The sequence below is a fragment of the Ceratosolen solmsi genome, unplaced genomic scaffold (assembly GCF_000503995.2).
Source record: "Ceratosolen solmsi marchali unplaced genomic scaffold, CerSol_1.0 scaffold26, whole genome shotgun sequence".
Classification (NCBI taxonomy): Eukaryota; Metazoa; Arthropoda; class Insecta; order Hymenoptera; family Agaonidae; genus Ceratosolen; species Ceratosolen solmsi.
Window position 1 is genome coordinate 237,693 of NW_011948442.1, and position 20,326 is coordinate 258,018.

At 22.4% G+C, this 20,326-nt stretch overlaps 2 protein-coding genes across 7 annotated transcripts; both read left to right on the forward strand.

The window, feature by feature from the left end:
* The first annotated feature begins 1,379 nt into the window (after positions 1-1,379).
* cnk (connector enhancer of ksr) lies at positions 1,380-12,966 on the forward strand. Its single transcript, XM_011504077.1, has 15 exons — positions 1,380-1,501; positions 3,100-3,689; positions 4,170-4,280; positions 4,640-4,890; positions 5,376-5,902; positions 6,216-6,732; positions 6,878-7,667; positions 8,261-8,729; positions 8,847-8,976; positions 9,088-9,567; positions 9,658-9,798; positions 10,176-10,816; positions 11,332-11,742; positions 12,031-12,245; positions 12,439-12,966. The coding sequence occupies exons 1-15, from the start codon at positions 1,444-1,446 to the stop codon at positions 12,655-12,657; spliced, it is 5,550 nt and encodes a 1,849-aa protein (XP_011502379.1). The 5' UTR covers positions 1,380-1,443; the 3' UTR covers positions 12,658-12,966.
* A 4,918-nt stretch (positions 12,967-17,884) lies between these two features.
* LOC105365756 (E3 ubiquitin-protein ligase RNF4) lies at positions 17,885-19,011 on the forward strand. Of its 6 annotated transcripts, none has more exons than XM_011503993.1 (3): positions 17,885-17,924; positions 18,418-18,616; positions 18,695-19,011. In XM_011503993.1, exons 2-3 carry the CDS (start codon positions 18,429-18,431, stop codon positions 18,984-18,986), a joined length of 480 nt encoding a protein of 159 aa, XP_011502295.1. In that variant the 5' UTR covers positions 17,885-17,924; positions 18,418-18,428; the 3' UTR covers positions 18,987-19,011. The 6 variants fall into 6 exon arrangements, with proteins under 6 accessions (XP_011502295.1, XP_011502296.1, XP_011502292.1 ...); XM_011503994.1 differs by lacking the exon at positions 17,885-17,924 and adding an exon at positions 17,978-17,995; XM_011503991.1 differs by lacking the exon at positions 17,885-17,924 and adding an exon at positions 18,294-18,331.
* Positions 19,012-20,326: the final 1,315 nt, after the last annotated feature.

Below are 20,326 nucleotides of genomic sequence, written 5' to 3' on the forward strand. Positions count from 1 at the left end.
AGATTTAGCGGGCATTGTCGCCTTAATCCAGAATACAGTTCCGGATGCAGAAGTAAGACAGAAGTTCTGGTGCCTTAATCTATAATGCAGTAATAAAGTAGTGGCACTTGCAATACAGCGTGTCTCCTCTTAGTTGACTCAAACAAGTGCGCGCGCTTCTATGCGTGTTTACTTTAAATACTCGAACGAGTTTGATTATCTGGCAACATTAAACAGCTGTTGCGATGTGAAGAATTATACAGGGCTTCGAGACTAAAGCTTTAGAAGTTTCTAGAATTCTAGGACAGCAAGCTTTATACGGTTGGAGTATTCTAACCGTTGTTGCTATGCGGAAACTAGATAAATATTATAGGACGTTTTCGACGAATTTCAGAGAATTAATTTTCTTGGAAAGGGCTCCAATCCTGAACAGTTAATAACTAATTTTTTTTTTTAATATAAAATTGAACATAAAACTGCATAATTGACGAACAATATCAAAGAATTTTAAATATAATAATTGTAATAAATATATGTAATTATCAAAAATAAGAGAAAGAGAGTAATTATAATAGTAATATAATGGTAGTAGTAATTAAACAAATTATTGTTTAATTTTACAGACTATGATTTTATTTATTTTATTTATAATGTTTATAATCAATTATTTTTAATTTTATTTTAAAAACTTTATGCCGTGTCTTATTATTTCTTTTATATCCCCTTGTAGTGCACAAAATAATTAATAAAACAAGCAAAACATGATTTGTACGTAATCATTTTTTAATCAAGAGATTGATATAAATTGTATGCTTTTTCTTAATTTAATTAATTTCTTTACTGTACATGGTATGTAAACTGTAATTTGTTTTTTGTAAATGTAAAAGATAAATTAAAAGTATAGTTTTTACTTAATTAAACGCATAGATAATTCGTGTAAATATTATTATTTAAAAAAATGTATATTTATTAATTAATACAGGTATAATGATTTATTCATTTTTTTTTAATAAATAGTAATTTTATAGTTCCTAAAAATTCTTCTACAATGGTAATATTTCATTAGATTTGCGTTAAATATACATTTTACATGAAAACTTTAAAAAGCCTATGAAAGCCTAAAAAAGGCACATGTCATATAACTTTGTTATGATTTTGACGACAAATTAATTTGCCTAACAGTGTTTAGAATATGCACATATGAAAGTATGTATTAACACAATGCGCAACAAAAATACATATTGCAAATTTAATATTATAAAATTTAAAACAGAAAAGTTTTATTCAATCGCTCTTGTAATGTATTCATACTTAAAAGAACAGGCAGTTGCATGCATATATACTCTTACACTCTAGTTGTAAATACTACAGTTTTTTGCTATCGTGCTGCCATTACCGTCACTATTAAAGTTAAGTCGTTACAAAGAAAAAATTTATCAGATTGCGAATAGGTCATGGCAAGTGATGGCGTATGTTAATGTTGCTGAGTGGAAGACAAATCAAGTGTGCGAGTGGTTAAAAGGTGTGAATCACTATTTATAAGTATATACAATAATTTATAAATAAAATGGTAAAACATTAATGTGTCATCGATTTTGCATTCAATCAAAATTAAAATATTATTTTCAAGCATAAAATGTCTATATTAACTTTTGGAAATGTCCTTTGGCTTTTTGAACATTACTTCAGCTTATTCCCCTACTCTTTCATTTTCTCTCGTTTTCACTTGTCTTAAATTGAACTGACGGTTTTTATATATCTGTAAAGCAAACGGAAATAAATTTTGTGGTGCATGTTCTAAATTATCGTATATTCATTCAAATTGTAAATAAACGTTATTTATAAAAGAAACCATATATATATTGCATTTCCCTATCTTTAAAATTAAATTTCGTTATAAAAAAATGAGCAATGGTATATATAAGCATATATTTTTAAGTTTTTTTTTTAATCTATCTTTAATATCTTATATTCTTACACAGATTTAAAAATTTAATATTTAAAAAATATTTTTATTCTATTGTATTTTTCTTATAAATTTTACGTAGAAAAGATTTTTTGTATGACTACTTTAATTAATTAAAAACAAAGAGACTATACATTCTACCATACAAATTAAAATATATAAAAAATTTTATCTAAACTGTAACTTCTGATGGAAAGAAAAGATAATTTTATTGTATTTTGTAAAAGAGTAAAAGACTGTTGAAGAAGAAGGGAAGAAAAAATATGTTGAGACTGATATTACATAAAGCTTAATTTATCATATGATTGTATCTACTATTTGTATTTTTTTTTGTTGAGAATATTAATTCTCTTTATATATCATAGGTATAGATTTAATATATATGTAGATACACATAGATGTATATGATATACAAAAAGCAATTTTTTGTTTGATTACTATTTATTCAATAATTTCATGAGGTATACTTTGTTTTATTTTAATTTACTAATTTTCATTTATACTATTGAATATATAAAATAAGTAAAAAATCTTATAGTTTACAAAAATAAAGATTAAAATGATTAATATTCTTATATTATTTATTATGAATTAATTTGTAAATTATGGGAATTTAATATTAAATAATATAATATATATATAAATATTTACATACCATATGCAAGTATTTGATTATAAATCTATCATAAATTATATTTTAAGTTTGATTTAAATCAATAAATAATTGTTAGTTATTTTTCATTATTATTTAAGTTAGTAATTACAATATAATCATATCTATAATTACTCTGCATCAACTTTAAAGTTTGTTATAATATTAATCAAATATATTAAATATATATATGTATATATGTATTTACTTTCTATGATGTGCCTAAAAATACAATGTTTACAATAATTATAAAAATCAATAATTTATTTTTCCAATTAAATAGAATATATAAATATAACCTTAATTTACAATCTCATTCAAAAAGATTTTTGTAATGAGCAAAAGTAATTAATCAAATATTTATTATTTGCATTTTATATCATATATAAATTTTAATTATTTACAAAAATTGTATTGTCTTTTAGAAATTTGTACTTCATTTAGTCGTTAATTTTTTCATATGATGTAATTTATTGTATTTAATAATTTATTCTTTTTTTAGGATTAGAGAACTCTATTCTTCCATATATTCATAGTTTTATGAATCACAATGTCAGTGGACAGCAGTTATTGAATCTTAGACCTGAGGATTTGGAGCATTTAGGTGTGTTAAAGCTAGGACATCAAGAGATTATACTTGAGGCAGTTGAATACCTTAGAAATTTTCATTATGAGCTGGATCGAGAAAATCTTCAGCTCTTGGCAATGCGCCTATCTTGTCAAACACTCAGTTTACATAATGAATTGGTCAGACAGAATGACTCACAACCTGTCACTACACAAACACTATCTGATGTAGTAGCAATAATTACTGTGGTAAAGCCATTAATAAGGTGGTTAGATCAACAACCATTTAGTGGACAGCAGACTTACAATGATAAAAAGATTGAGTTGCTTAAATTATCACTGGAGATGGCTACATGTGCACAAAGAGATAGATTTGCTGAAAAACCAATTGAAGAAATCAGGACCACATGTAAACAAATGGCTAAACTTGCAGACAATATTATTCAAGATATTGCTGATCCATTGTTACTACAACCTTCAAGTTTAGATTTGGCTACTTTAAAAAAAAGACCTGGTGATGATTTGGTAAGATAAATAAACATGTTTTAATTAATTAATGTTGTATTAAGGTACATATTGGTATTGTTTTTATATTAATAAAATTATAGCATATAAAATTATATATTAACTGATACAAATATTATTAATTAGCAATTTATTTGAAATCAAATTTAATACACAAATATTTAAAATTTTTTATAAAAACTAATTGTGTTTATGTCCCACAATATATTTATTATTCAGCTCATAAAGTTAGCTTTTATTTCAAGATAAAAAATTGTTTATATTATAAAATTTAAGAGTTATTCTTGAAGTCTATAGTTTTGTTAGTTTGCAGATAACTACAGAAAAAGTATCTTGAATCTCAAAATTCCTTTAATTATAACAGAGCTTCTACTTCCTCTTGTGATAATAAACGCGATATGGATGCTGAATAAATGGTTAGAATTTGTATATTCTTTTTGTTTCTCAACCAATTAATATAAAAATATTATTTCTATTCAGGGTTTTTGTGTTCTTCCTTCCTTTCATGGTGCACATCAAATCACAGAAATTAAATTTGGATCAGTAGCTCATCAGTGTGGAAAAATAGAAGAAAGTGATGAAATAGTACAGGTAAACTAAATACATTATTATATTATTAATTTATTCTATTTAAATTAAATAATTTTTATAGTTTAAAACTGATACATAAATAAAATTTTTTAAAATAATTATTCATTTACAATTGTTATTAGAATTAATTTTTTATTAATTCATGAAATAATAAAATATTGAAAATACTATTATTCTTATAATTATAATTATATTTTTAATAACAAAATATTTAATCAATATTACATGTAGATATAAAAGCTATTGTATGTAATATTGTATGTATTGTATGTAATTGAATTAAATATAAATTTATAATAGATGTTATGTAATATAATAATATAATAATGTAATATAAATGCTATGAGTCATCTATTCAGGTTAATTATCAAACTGTAGTGGGTTGGGAAAGGAAGAACGTATTAGAACTATTTCGCGAAAATCCTGCAGAAAGTTTATTAACTTTAAAAAAAAGGCCCAGGCACACGAAAATTTATGGTCAAATATATATTAAACCATACAGATTGCCAAGCAATAAAAAAACCCCTTATGCAACTAGATGGCAAAATAATTTACCTTCTCCAAGACCAGAATTACTAACAATACCTGATTTTACAATGCCATTACCAAGGTAACAGTTTTATTATTTTTCGTTTAATATAAATATGTGAAATATTTTTTAAATTGATTTCATTAATATTGATATTCATAGATTAATACAGCTTCAATTAGTTACTTTATAAATCCTTAATTACAACTGAAATTCCTATTTTAACTGACTTACAATGTTGAAGTTGAATTTATAGTATGTAAAAAATTTGTATAAAAAAAAAAATTTTTAATTTAATGCCAATTATTTCTTTATTAATTCAATCTTTGATCTTCTAAGTTATTTTAATAGATAAGAAATATTAATATTATAGTACTTACATTTGTCATTTCTTATGATAAATGCTTATAAAATAAATTATAATTTCAACATTTTTTAATTGATTTTAAATATACATTTTAAAATCATTTATTCAATAATAAATAAAATACTTAAAATACTTGAAATATTTAAAAAAATTTTAATTTATAATTAAAAATTAAAAAAACGGAATTCAATTATTTCAGACACGTTCCAAAAATTTCCATTCCTGAGCCAATTTCAATTCTCGATACGGTTTCCATATTTGATACAATGATGACTGATGATGATAATAGTGATTCAGATATTGAAATTGAAACATCGTCGTCGGTACGATTTTATTCTGTTAGACCACGCAACCTGATTCAAAGACGTGCCACTATTACTTGTGCTTCATCTACAATTAAACATAATTTTGATATTGAACAATTTTGGAAAGAACTTAAAGAAAAGCACAGTACAACCTTCAAGTTACATGATAAAGCGGTTTCATGCGCTCATGGTTTGAATAATGTGCAGAAAGTGCCAGTAAATTTGAGATCCCAAACGTGCCTTCACTTTCAGCAACACTCTTGTAAGAAACGAGTTGCTACTATAAGTAATAGTAGAGCAGTACAATTTCAGAATAACAATTTGTGTGATGATCGATTTACGTATAATAACAGACGAGACCATATCACAGTTAATACTATAAATGGTATTAATGTTAAATATTCTGAAATACCTAATTCTGGTAAGTAGTTAATCCATTTAATTTGTTTGCATATTTATAGTTGTATATTAAAATGTTGGATGCTGATCTGTTGTTATAAATATTTATTTAAAACTTTTATTACATAAAATTTTTTCAAACTTAAAAAAAGTTTTATTAATGAAAAAATAAATATATTAATTGATTATTTGAACATAGTTTAAAGTTTTTTTAATTGAAAGTAATATTATGTATAGTTAGTTCTTCATATATTTATTTGTACAAAAATACAAGAAATCATAAATGAATTATAGAACAAACAATTTATATTTATAAAATATACTGACCATTACAGAGAATAAGAATAATGCCCAATTGCAAACTTCATGTAAAATAATCGTTGATGCTCAAAGTGATAATAAAAACAGTGATTATACTGTGCCTTTTAAAGAATCCGTATATCAGAGTAAATGTTCCAATTATACAGATGACAATAAGGAACATTCAAGAACTGTAATCCATGAATTGAATAACAAAAAACATGAAACATTTGATAAAAGTCATAGTACACCAAGTAATAATTTCACAGAATCGAATGATGATTTTATTGATAAAAAATTCGAAATTGCCCTTGATAAACAGTATAAACAGCAGAGAATGAGAAATACTAATCTTGTTAATAACAATAATAGTAACTTAAATGAGAGTGAATTGCCTCTTTTTGACTTTACAGAAGAATTGGAGGAACACAAACAAACATATATGCAAAATTGTACAATTAATGATCGAAAAGTTGATTTTCTTAATACACAAATCATAGGCAATGTAGCACAAAAAATTACTGATATTGAAAAGACTATAAACAATAAAAGGTAATGTTATTGCATTAAATTAATAAATATAGTTAATTAGTACATTCAAATAATGTTTCATTTTAATTAAATAACATTTTCATTATATTTGAAGTTATTTTTGTTCTTTTAATATGAATTACATTAATAATAACTTTATTTGTAGTATTGAGAGTACAGAAAAGATTACTTCAAAGATTTCTTCAGTTTGTGATGTAATAAAAACAAGATTTTACATTAAAGTTGACGATATTGATATTGATTTCAATGATAACGTACACGAATTTAAAGTTGATTCCTGTAATATAACTGCAGATTTTTATACCGACGAGGAAAATAATGGTTTTGTGAAGATGTTATCAATGCCAAAATCAGGCTATTTTATCAAGAGTGTTAATAATCAGTTCATAGAATCAAAAAGGGAAATCAGTGAAGATACATTTGGACCATTGAATAGTAACAATGAAAAGAGAGGTACAAATTGCAAAAGTAACAGTGAAATTACCATAAAAAAATTCAATAATATTGATGATACCTTACAAGAACATACAGAATCAATCGTGCAAATAGCTAAAGTCAATGAAAATAAACATCACAACATCAAGCAATTTATAGAAGAGATTAGTGAAAAATATAGTGACCTTCATAAGGATAGTAATCAAAATGAAAAAATGATTAAAGCTTTATCACCGAATGTACACCACTACAAAAATGCTGTAGTTGGGAATATTAGTATGAAATATCCAACACCAATTTCAAATAATATATCTCATCCGATTCATTCAGAAAGTTTGAAACAAGATATTAGTGGAAAATCTAAAGTAAAGATTAAATTAATGCCTCCAATACCACCACCAAGAAAATACATCACAAAATCAACTATGAATGTTGATATAACTCAACATCAGCAACGAATGATCAATATTAATTTACAAAATAATCATCAACAGCAACAGGTATGATAAATATGATCAATTAATTTATGAAGCATTTAAAAACATTTAAATAAATGTACAGTATAAATAATCAGTTTCAGTTATCAGTTAATATTTAATTATAAACAGCTGTATTAAAAACAAAGTATATATCTCAATTCTCATTTTAGAAGTTACATTTCATATGTCTCTTTGTAACTTTCAAATAACAATTATAAAAATTTATACTATTTTATACTTATTTTTTAAAATTATTTTTAATAAAACAATGTTTATTTAAAAAATTGATATCTATTTTATAATTAGTTTTGAAACTTTTGATTTATTAATTTTTCTCTAACATAAATTTTTTTAAATATCAGTATATTGTATTACTATATCTTTTTGGCATAAAATTATAATCATGGATTAAAGTCATCTTAAATATTAGACAACAAAAGTTTCTTGTAATGATTATAGAATTAATAACGTTCACATAACCATAATTATATAATTATTTTTTAGCTATAACATGAATAAAATAAAATAAAATAGTATATTCTTAGAACTATAGATTAGTACTTTTTTTGTATATAGCTACTCAAATTAAAATATTATGTTTAATAAATTATTAGCCAACAAAGCCAAAGATCCCAGAAAGAAGCAAGGTTTGGCAAAATCTAAAAAAAATTGATATGGCTCGAGAGATTATCTCTATAAAAGAGGAAAATTTACCTGAGCATCATAGAAGTGAACACTTCAAAACTGATTCAAATTTCATAAATGAACCAACATTTTCACAGGAGATAAAAGTAACATGTTTACTTGATGATTCTTTTGGTTATACTCAAATTGCAGAAGCCAAGTCAATAGATGAATCAAAGTTGCATGTATCTATTTGTTCGCAACCTCAAGATTTTTCTGATGATTCATGCTCGTTACATCAGTCAGATAATAAACGAATTTTTGAAAAAGATCGAAGTCATGAAAGGGGTATGGTTAACAGAGCTATGACGGTAGCTAAAAGTATAGGTTTACATAGTACTTTAATCAAGTCAAGCAGTAGTCCAAAAAATATTAGGAAACAAAATACCAATCTAACTAGTAAGTATTGTATGTTCTACTTACTCAGTTTTTTGATAATTGAAATATATACACTTAATTTGCAAATGTTCATTGATAATATCGATTTTTAAAATGATAAATGGTAAAATATCTTAGAACGAAGAAATGTAAGTGTTAAGGACATTACTCCTGGAGATTTAGAAGGATGGTTAACTTACCGTAGTCGAGGTGCTGGTGGGGCTTGGGCTAGAGCATGGTTTATAATGAAGGATACATCATTATATAGGTCTGTATTTAAAAAAAACTTTAAATAAAACTTCTTTTTAAAATCAGATTTATGTAGTTAAAATGATTTTGTATATAATATAATTAAATTTATCAGTATAAAATCTTACAGATTTAAAAGTCAAAATAGCAATAAAGCAAATTGCCTTATTGTTCTATCAGGATTTACAGCTTCTCAGGCTGCTGAAGTGAAATCACGAAAATATGCCTTCAAAGTTTACCATACAGGTACTGTATTTTATTTTGCTGCAGATACAGACGATACTTTTATCATGTGGTTAGATGCCATAAACAGAGCAACTTTTGGAGCTGATCAAACTAGTGGATTGTTCAGTGAAACAGATGAAAGTGATATAGAAAATAAAATTAAAGTAAAATGCCTTTCAATAGAATCAAAACCTGTAACAGAAAAGGCTTTTCGATCACTCAAGAAACTTAGTAAAAAAGATTCCATTATGAAAGATCATGAAATATCTGGATCAAGTTTAGATAGGAAATATCTCAAATTTTTAGGAACTAGAACTCAAAATGTTCCTGTGCCTACTGCTCAGTTTCGAAGTTACAGAAGGGTTTTGCCAACAACACCAAATAGGTTATTAATAATTTGTGTATTCAAATCTATTACTAAAACTTGTAATTTATCAATCAATTAAATAAATAATGTTTATGCATATAATTTTAGTAAGCTAGAGAAATTAAGCACACCTGACTTACAAATAACTATTGCTGGAAGTACATTTTATGGATTAAGTACTTCACATAGTACAAGTGATGTATTAAATTCATCTCTTAAGATGAGTGATTATAGACAAACTACAGATAGGTAAATTTATTCATTATTTTTATAAATATATATCAAATTTATATAAGCATATATATCAAAGAAATAATTAATCACTTTTGTATAATACTCTGTATTAATGAAAAACTATTTTACCATATTTTTTAATTAAAAAAATTGTTCACTTTATATTAGTCTTCATAATATAATTATAATTATATTATAAGCATTATTTTTTAATAATAAATGAACATTTATGTTTGATATCATTTAATTTTGAAGTAAAGTGTATATTATAAATGTATATCTTATTAATAATTCATATTTAGTATTGAACACTATTGTAAGCATTCTAGATATTGTATATAATTTTAAAATTCAATGACAATATTTTTCATATGTGTACTAATACATTTTAGATCTCAAATAAGCCATAATTATCAGCATTCTGATGAATTTCAAGGGTTTATTACATTAGAACAATTTATGCTTTCTCGGCAAGAGGAAGAAAGTGTACATACTATTAATAACAATAATAATAAAAGTGCACAGTTTACTTTTCTGGACAATGGTCATAGGCATCTTCAGGATCAAAATATTGCTAACGGTAGTCCTATAACTAATATGGTTCAAAACAACCATATGATATATGGTTTTCCAAATAATGAAGATAATATATTATTATCATCAAGAAGATTAGGGAATCCTACATATATTGAAGCTTGTACATCCAGTTGTCCTTTTGATAATGAAGCAAATATTCATAGTGTGAGAAATGAATCGATGAAAAGCAAAATCCACAAGAACTCTTTGAAATCAAGTTACACCCAGTTTAAAAATCCATCAAATAATAATCATTATGAAGGACACCAGCCATATTTACACATTTTAAATAATGAAGATTTTAAAAATAATCCTATGAATACAGTAAATAATAGTGAAATTCAATTTTCAACTTTAGATTATGGTGAAAGATTGAAGCCTCAGCCATGGTCTAGAATTATTGAGGGTGATAATGCTAATAAAGATTTACAGAATACTAAAAAGAAAATATTAAAAAATATCAGTAAGATTGTTGTATATAATTTTTTTTGTATAATATAAAGCTATTTTAATTAATTATATTTTAACCGATATAACCAATACATATATTACTAAAAACTAATATATATATATATATATATATATATATATATATATATATATCCAAAAACAAAATTAACTCAACTCGCATTTCGTATTCACACCAATAATTTAAATTAAAAATTAGCTTAACATTTAAAAACAATTAAAATTTAGTATAAAAAATCAAATGTAACTCAAGATTTAAAAAAACATGAATATAAGTAATTATTTGTCTTTGAAAATATTTTGATTATTTTTTTTTTTAAATGTAACTTAGAAAATGTAAAATACAATTATTATTGCAAACTCTTTTACATTAATTTTATTCAATTTAAAAAGTAAATAGATTAAAATTTCCTAATTTAAAAAATGACTTAATACATAATTTTGTCTTTACAAGTATTTATGTATTTATAATATTTTAAATATACATATTAATGTATTATTTAGGTCATTCAAATTCGAGTGGTGATCCCAGATGCCATGCCTGTTCAGAAACTATACAATACAGCAAAAAGAAGTCATCAATTGCACGTAATGGTAGTTTTAATATGGCTGATCAACGAAGACATAATCACATCCACTCAGAACGCAACTGGATCGAGTTGCTGCATTCTGCTGATAAAAAAGGTTTCAATATTAACAATTCACAGTTAAAACGCGGCGTTCAATACCATTCCCCACCTATACCTTTGCCAATTTTTGAAAAAGATAGTATAAAAGTTGCTTATGAAACGCAGTTAGATAAAGGAACAGCACAAAAAAAAAATAATAAAGGGTTGAGGAATTTATTTGGAAATAAGAATCTACAAAAATCTAGTTCATTGAATTTATCATATGAACCACAAAAAACACTATTAGGCAAGTTATCAATTTTTCATTATTTAGATCAAAATTAATAATTAGAGTGTATAATAAAATAATAAAAAATATGTACATATTCTAAAGATTTGAATAATTACTAAAATATTTTTATATAATTAATTAAAAATTATACAATATTATTGCTTTTATTATTAGAATTTGTGTAAATATTGTTTTATTGTTGTTAAACATGTTTATATTATGTTTCTTTCAGTTCTTCCTATTTTTATGTTTCATATTTTTATTTATAATTTATAATTTTGCAAATATAAAACATTTTTTTAGGTTCTCCAAAATTACACCGAACATTATTTCATGACAAATCTTCCAATCAATATCAATATAGTTGTTCTGACACTGAAAATCCTAAAACTAATAGAATAATGCAATGTTTATGTTCTTATAATAGAGATAATCAATATCGGATATTTAATCAGGATAATAATTCAGTGAACTTGGCCAATGAGTGGAATTCAAATACTATACCTCATACTCCAACAGTAAGTAATATTTAAGTTCACATAATTATTAATCATATTTTTTTTATTTTTTAATAACTGTTTTATTTACGTGTCTTAATATACTTACTAAATTAATGAAATAGATATATTTTAATTTGCATTAATCCACATTAGAAATTAATCTTGAGAGCTATATCTGTCTAATGTTTATTTTTAACTATTATTAATGTAGTGTATAATGAGTGGAGTGACATTATATCAAAAGAGATTGAATACAAGACATCACATGTCACCACCTATATTTCCATACATACCACCACCAACGTCACCACCACCTGATTACTCAGGTCTGGAGTACCCTCCAGTTTTTGAGCCAGGAACCTATTCGCTCTCAGATGCATCACTACTTCATTATCGCAGTACTAAAAACAATCAAAATTATAGTGATTAACGTTGAAATAACCTTTTTACTTATAAAAAATAACAGTAAACAAAAATATTCCATATTATCTAGTTTGTACTGTGTATTACATATCAAACATTGCATGTGCACTAGAGATCTCAACTTATTGATGCTTACACAGTTTAATAAAATACTTATATTTACACATATATGAACACCAATTAATTTAGATGTTCTAATGTGTAAATGGTAATTGCCTGTATCAAAATTCTGTCATATGCATTTGCAGACCTTGTATATGTAGCAGGTATTCCATTTCTATGGTTTAATATCTTGAGCTATTTATATTTAGATCAAGTACAATAATAAGATTTATTTTACATTAAAATTTTTTTTTTTTAATTATTTATATTTTTTTATAAAAACATACAATATTTATCCTTAACATGAACTCTATGAATATTTATAAAATTATTTAAAAAAAAAAAAAAAAGTAGTTAACAAATTTTCATGCAAAATTTTTCAATATTTTGTAAATGATATATCTATAAAAATAAAAGTCAATTGAAAGTAATAATGAAATCCAATTTAGAAAGTGTTATTATTAGATAAGTAAATAAAATGAATAATGGTAATAATAGTAGAACAAATTATAAATTTGTATTACAAATATTTTAAAAAATGTTTAAAGTAACTGAATAAGTAAGCTAAATTTCATACTTAAACTGTTTTTTATAATAATTTATTTGATTATGTTACAAGATTCACCTAATAGAAATATCATAAATATGTTATATAACAACTATTTATATTACATGTCAATACTTCCTTATTATTCTTGGATAATAACAACATAATAATTAATAAGTTTATAAATTATAAAAGAATTTCTTATCATGTTCATTTTCAAAATTAAATTAAAAAGAAAAAAATTTATATTCATTTGTAAAATAGTAAATATTTAAAATATTTTTTTTAATTTTAAGTAATTGTATAAATTATCTGATTAAATCTTAATAATGTAATTTTATTAATGAAAAATTTTAAAAATGCCAATATGATTACTAAAATGTGAAGATACAAAAAAATTTAAGTAACTTTTTCTACACTTGTAATACAATTCATAATAACCGTCCATTATGCGCCTATACTGTAGGCAGAAGTATAAACATCACATGTGCCAAGAAGTCTACGTATTATAAATGTTATTAAATTTCTTTCGCCATTACATCGCTCATAATAAGTTTTAATGTTATAAATATATATATATATATATATATATATATATATATATAACGTGTAGCGTTTTTAATTTTTGTCATTTAGAATTAATTTACAAAATATGAAAATTTTTGTTTACAGTTGAATAAAAGCATTTTTAAATGGTGATTGTATATTTTCCACCACTAGTATTATTTAATAAAATTGTAATAAATATTAGGTTTTTAAAAACACAATTTGTATTTTTTATTAAAAAACATTCAAATTATTATAAAGATTTAGTCTTATTCATTTAAAAAGAATTTTATCTTAATGATATTTTTAAAAGAGTTAAATATTATAAGAAATTATTGTTAATCATATTACGATAATATACAGCGTCCAATAATTATAATGCATTAGCAGAAAATTCAATAGTGGAGACTAGTGATTACCTTGTTTTAAAACAATATTGTGTATAAACAAATTATATATATTATTTGCATATAAATATTTGCAATTGTTACGTTAATAATAATATAGTTTTTTTAATAAGCCAATAACTATTTAAATTTATAAAATTTTGCTTACTTAATTATTTTTGTATCTTAACTCTTACATTAGTCCTTTATCTACATACTTTTACAAAATTGAGAAAATAAAAAAGGCTCATTTGTTAATTTAAATATATTTTTATAATTTAGTGTAATAGATAATACAAATATACTTTGTACATTTATATGCTGTTTATTAAAAAATTATTGTCTAAATACCTTCAATTCTTACACCTTATCAGATTTTAATTAAATAAACAAATGTAGGTGTACAATAAAATGATCCGTGTAAATATTAGAATTTATATGTACATATATATACATCGAATGTATTTAAATATCAATGTCAACAAATATGTTGAGTGAATTTCAAATAAAAAAAAAGTAAAAACTTTATGTTGACGGATAAATTAAGTTTGGAATCACATTGAAAAGAAAGCAAAACAGTTACCTAAATCTAATTTCTATAAATAATTAGAATATTAGATCATATTCAAATAATAAATATCTTGTATAACAATAAAAATATAAATATACCTTATATTATGGAATAAAAATTGTTTAATATATATTTACAATCGTATTTAATATTTAAAATTATTCTCAAAATTTTTATAATCAAAATATTTTTAATTTATATATTTTCATTATATTAATTATTAATGAATTTCAAATGAATATTTTGAATATAATTAAATTTATCTCAAACACTTAATTCATTAATATTAACTATTTTATTTATGTAATACAAAAAATTAAGAAATGTAGAAACATTATATAATATTTATAGATTATTAAAATATAAATAACATACTAAATTAGAAATGCAACTGAAGTTTATTTATAGAGGATATTTGTGAAAATTTTATTGAATATATATAAGATTAATGTATTTGAAAAAAAAATTATTTAATAAATAATTATATTCTTATGTGATGTATTAATTTTAAAATAAGTATATTTTTCTGAAGATTTAGCAGAAAGAAACAATGTTCAATATATGAAAGGATTAAATATTCTTTTTTTTTTAAATAACTAAATTTATTAACATAACAGAAAATAATCAATTTTCAGAGAATTTATATATATATTTCTTTTTTAATAAAAAAAATTAATAAATTGATAAAAGAGAAATAGAATGAATTTCATTTACTGACAGGTATATTAATTTTATTTTCAAAATTCATATTTTGTAAAATATAGATTATAATTATATCATATTCTAAGTTTGAAATTGCTAGCCTTTTCATTATCATAATGAAATTAATAAATATTTATCATTGACAACTTATACTTATGTATATATATATATATATATATATATAGACTATAAACAAAATAAGTATTAAGAATAATTACATAACTCAACTGAGCAAAAATAATATCCGATAATAAAGATATAAATATTTTATATTACGAAAATTAATTTTTATCTGAGTTTATTAATAACGAAAATATTTCTAATAATTCTCTTTAAACTGTCTAATTAACAATTGTTAATGTGTATTGATGAAATTTGATTAATATGTTTTTTTTTTTGGATTTGACACTATGTTAATACATTAACAAATTTTGAACGAATTATATAGTATAAATGAGCTTGATTAAATTAAAATATACATATTAATAAAATAAACAGTTAAATATGTATGTTCTAGCCTATACATATTGGTAAGAATCATGAGCATTGACACAATAAAAAAAATGTGCGAAACTACTAATAATTTATTGGAAAGATTTAGTTGTTCTTATTTAATCTTTTTTGTAGTTCATATACAAAATTTAATTTAAATTAAAATAACTAATATCAAATCTTAATTACTTTTATATAAGTAAACAAACTAATTATATTAATATCTTCACATATTCATAAAATAAATCAAATGTGCTTTCCCCACTATCACAAATGAATTATACAAATAGATATCTTATCGAACATGTAAAATTAAAATACATTTTTTATAATGCATATATTATTTAATATAATAAAAATAAAGCAATAGTTTGTAATGTAAAAAGAATTAATGTATTAATTATAAATAAAAATTATAGTTGGATATATAAATTATATACACAATAACATCATCATGCATGTATATAAAAAAAATTTTAGTAGTCACACATCCCTTATTGCAAGCAGGCACATTCAGGGAAGATGTAATACTACTTCACCAAAGGTTTAAATCACTAATTTGCAGTAAAAATCAATCTTGTTAGATCTGCATACATTTCTGATTCTAGTATAAAATGCATCCTTGTACCACAATAAATAATATGAAAACAACTATTCCTAACTTTAGTTGACTTTTCTCTTTGTCACTATTCAGGAAACTAAATAGTCACTTTTAACATAACATTTTTAAACAACACATTATTTATCTAATTTGTTTGTTTTAAACTTATTACAATCATACATACGATGATTAAAGTATAATTATATAAATATTTACATAAAAAATAAATATAATAATATAATTACCAAGTTACAACTGTACATAAATTATTTTAAATTCACTATTATCCATAAATAAAAAAATTCATAATTTTTTCAAATAGTATATTTCAAATATCTAACTATCGAACTGCATATTCATTTTCATTTGCAAGACAATTTATATTCTAGTTTCTATTAAGCAAAACTATAATGATTATATTTGATTATTGAATAAATAAATATTTTTCTTTAGGATGTTGAATATGGTTTGGCTTAAACTATATAAGTACATCATAAAGTACTTATGATCAAGAACTTACAAAATGTATGGAACATTATTATCAAATATTTTAAATATTGGGTTAACAAAAAAAACCCTTGTTTTTCACTGACTGTAAGTTTGACATTGATCTTCAAACAAAATTTGGTAAAATATTTTAAACATGCTCTTAACTAATATCACCATATTCATGTTTCAAAGAATGTAAATGTATAAGAAAAGGAGTATTTGTAACAATTAATTGCAACATCTTTAGAATTACATAAAAATATTTCTATTTTAAATCTCAAGATAATTCGGTATCGGCTATAGATATTGGTCCATGTATGCCAATAATATCCAAAAAGTTTTATGTCTCCAACTGAGTAATAAAAGTACAAATTCATCTGCTAGAAGTTTATTTTGTTATATTCCATGCAACATTTATGAATATATTCTATGTAATCATGTCAAGAAATAATAAAATAATCTAAAAAAACCACAATCAGCCTAAGATAATATTAAAATCTATAAAATTCAATAGCTATAAAATAAATCAATGCTTATTTCTTCTGTTATGAAATTAAATTCATATTAAAATTATATTAAGCTTCTGGTGAATCATTTTTATTCTAATTATCTTCGTATTATTTAAAATCTGAATATTTATATTTTATATGTAATTTTTTTAATAAAAATATGTTATATCATTACTACTTTGTAAATTTATTCATTTTTAATTATTAGTAAATGAAAAAACTTGTACTCAAAAGGATTGTCTAAAAAAGGATTAGAGCATACTACAGGTTAATATGCTTTACTTTTCATGTTTAGCAGCGCTCTCAGCGGTTTTTCTTTAGTCTTACAGGTGCATGACGAATTATCAATTAATATATAGCTAATATAAAAACTATCATTAGATGATAAAGCATATTTAACGTAATAGAAAGTTTAATTACTTTATCCAGTGCTTTCATATTTCTATTCATAATTTCAATTATATCTACATATTTTTACTTTATTCTACACTATCATAATCGATGAAAAAAATTATATCTAAAATTTTATCCTGATTTAAAACAATTTTAGTTGGGTTAAAAATTGCAGAAGTTTGATGCTCATATTTAAAACGTTATTTTATGTAATGAATATTAAACTCAAATTTAACTATAAAATAATATCAATATGTATAAAAATCTATCACTTGTTTAAAAGATATAAAAATTTCTGTGCTGAATTGTAATTAAAATATTTAATCATTTCATATTAAGTGAGGTTATAAGCCTATAGTCATAGCAACTTAATTACATGACTTCTGAGGTACACAAATTATAAATATTTAGAAATAAAAACTTTTTTAGTTATAGTTAATATGTCACGTACTACTCGAAAACTAAAAACACCAACAGTTTTAGAACCAGAGGATATTATTGATTTAACCCAAGATTCTCCTAATGTAGCTTTTACTTTACCAAGAACTAGTATTGAAGAATTATCTTTAGAATCTGAAAATATTGAACCAATAAATAAAAGACCAAGAAAAAGGCAAAAATTTTTTAAGTAAGTAATGAATTTTATATTATAAATTAATTTAAGATCTTTCATAAACAAAATTATTGAATAAAAATTAATTTTCAGAAATTCTTCTGTCATCATTCATTTAGATGAGACTATAAATTTAGATGATTCTTCAAATAATACGAATATAACGAAACAAATACCAGTATTAGCAAAAACAGAAAATAAATCAATTTTAAGTTGTCCTATATGTTTGGATAATTTATCAGATGAAAATATTAAAACAATGTCAACTCCATGTGGCCATGTATTCTGTTTAGAATGTTTAAAAGCTATTACTCAAACGAAGAGTAAATGTTCGATTTGTCAAAGACCAATTAAGTTTTCAAAATGTATTCGTCTTCATATTTAAATATTTTAAATAAAAAAGTACTTTATAGAAAAGATAAGAAATAATAATTAGACAAATATGAAATCTACAAAAAATTAGTATTTTATAATCTTTTTATTTTGTTGACCTTAAATTATGAGTTTCTATATATTTAATAAATAAAATCATTAATAAATTTATTATATATATATATTTAACCTACAATTATATGTACATAATATTTATATTTATAAAATCATTTTAATTCTCATTTCATATAAATTTAGTATAACTTTTCTAGAATATTTTTCTTTATAAAATGTTTATAGATATCCTTAAAATTTTATTATAATTTATCATATGTTTAAAATAAGAATATTTTTATAGCATCTTAATAACAATATATAACAGAAAAACAATTTTTTGTTATATATTTTGTATTAATTCATTTTATTATTAAATAATCTAGAAAAAAATATACATTAAATAATTTTCCTCATTGAATTGAACAAAATAAATAAACAATTATTTAATTTGAAAGTATTAATGATTCTTTATTAAATTATTTTAATTTTAAAATTTATTTAATTTACTCATTGAAAAGAAAATTGTTCAAAATATTATTTTGTTTTGTATAGATAAATGATTCTTTCATTTTAATTGTATTAAAACTTCAATTAGGAAATAGTGCTAAAATTATTTTAATTTTATTTATGAGAAAAAAGTATAGAGGATGAATAAAGTACACAATTTATAAGTAAAAATTAAAGTTTCTATATAATCTTAATTGTTTAATCTATTGAAACGACATAAATATTAAATTAAATTAATTAAATTATTAATTGAAATACTGATTTTGCTATAAAATTGAAGAAAAAAAACTATATTAATAATAAAGAGAAAACTAGTTTTCATAATGAGTGCTAGTGATTAAATTAACTGCAATTTGTATTTGAGATTGTTAATTGTTTATTGTCCACTTATAATTTATTAGAAATTAATATAAAATATTTATTAACTTTTACTTAATATATTATAGAGGTTTAAACTTAACTCTTAATATACTCAGTATAAAATAAGAATAGTATATAACGATAATTCTACTAAAGTAAATAGAATGGTGCCACATTATTTTTCCAAAATATTTTTATTTTTGTTAAACTTTTTACAATATAAAAAAATATAAGATAAAAAATAAAATATTATTTTATATGTTAATAAATTTGAAAATAATAAAAACATTACTTTAAAAAATGTTGTTTGAATATTACGAAAACATACGATATTGTATATAATTCTTGCTCATTTTTAGAGAGAACAGCAGTTGTCAGTGAGAAAATGCGGTAACAAAGAGGGTGTAACATTTTGCTTTTAGATATGAT

Coding starts and splice junctions, on each gene's coding strand:
- cnk (XM_011504077.1), top strand. CDS start 1,444: ATGGCGTATGTTAATGTTGCTGAGTGGAAGACAAATCAAGTGTGCGAG. Junction 4,281..4,639: donor AAAGTGATGAAATAGTACAG/GTAAACTAAATA, acceptor TCATCTATTCAG/GTTAATTATCAAACTGTAGT. Junction 7,668..8,260: donor ATAATCATCAACAGCAACAG/GTATGATAAATA, acceptor ATAAATTATTAG/CCAACAAAGCCAAAGATCCC.
- LOC105365756 (XM_011503993.1), top strand. CDS start 18,429: ATGTCACGTACTACTCGAAAACTAAAAACACCAACAGTTTTAGAACCA. Junction 18,617..18,694: donor AAAAGGCAAAAATTTTTTAA/GTAAGTAATGAA, acceptor ATTAATTTTCAG/AAATTCTTCTGTCATCATTC.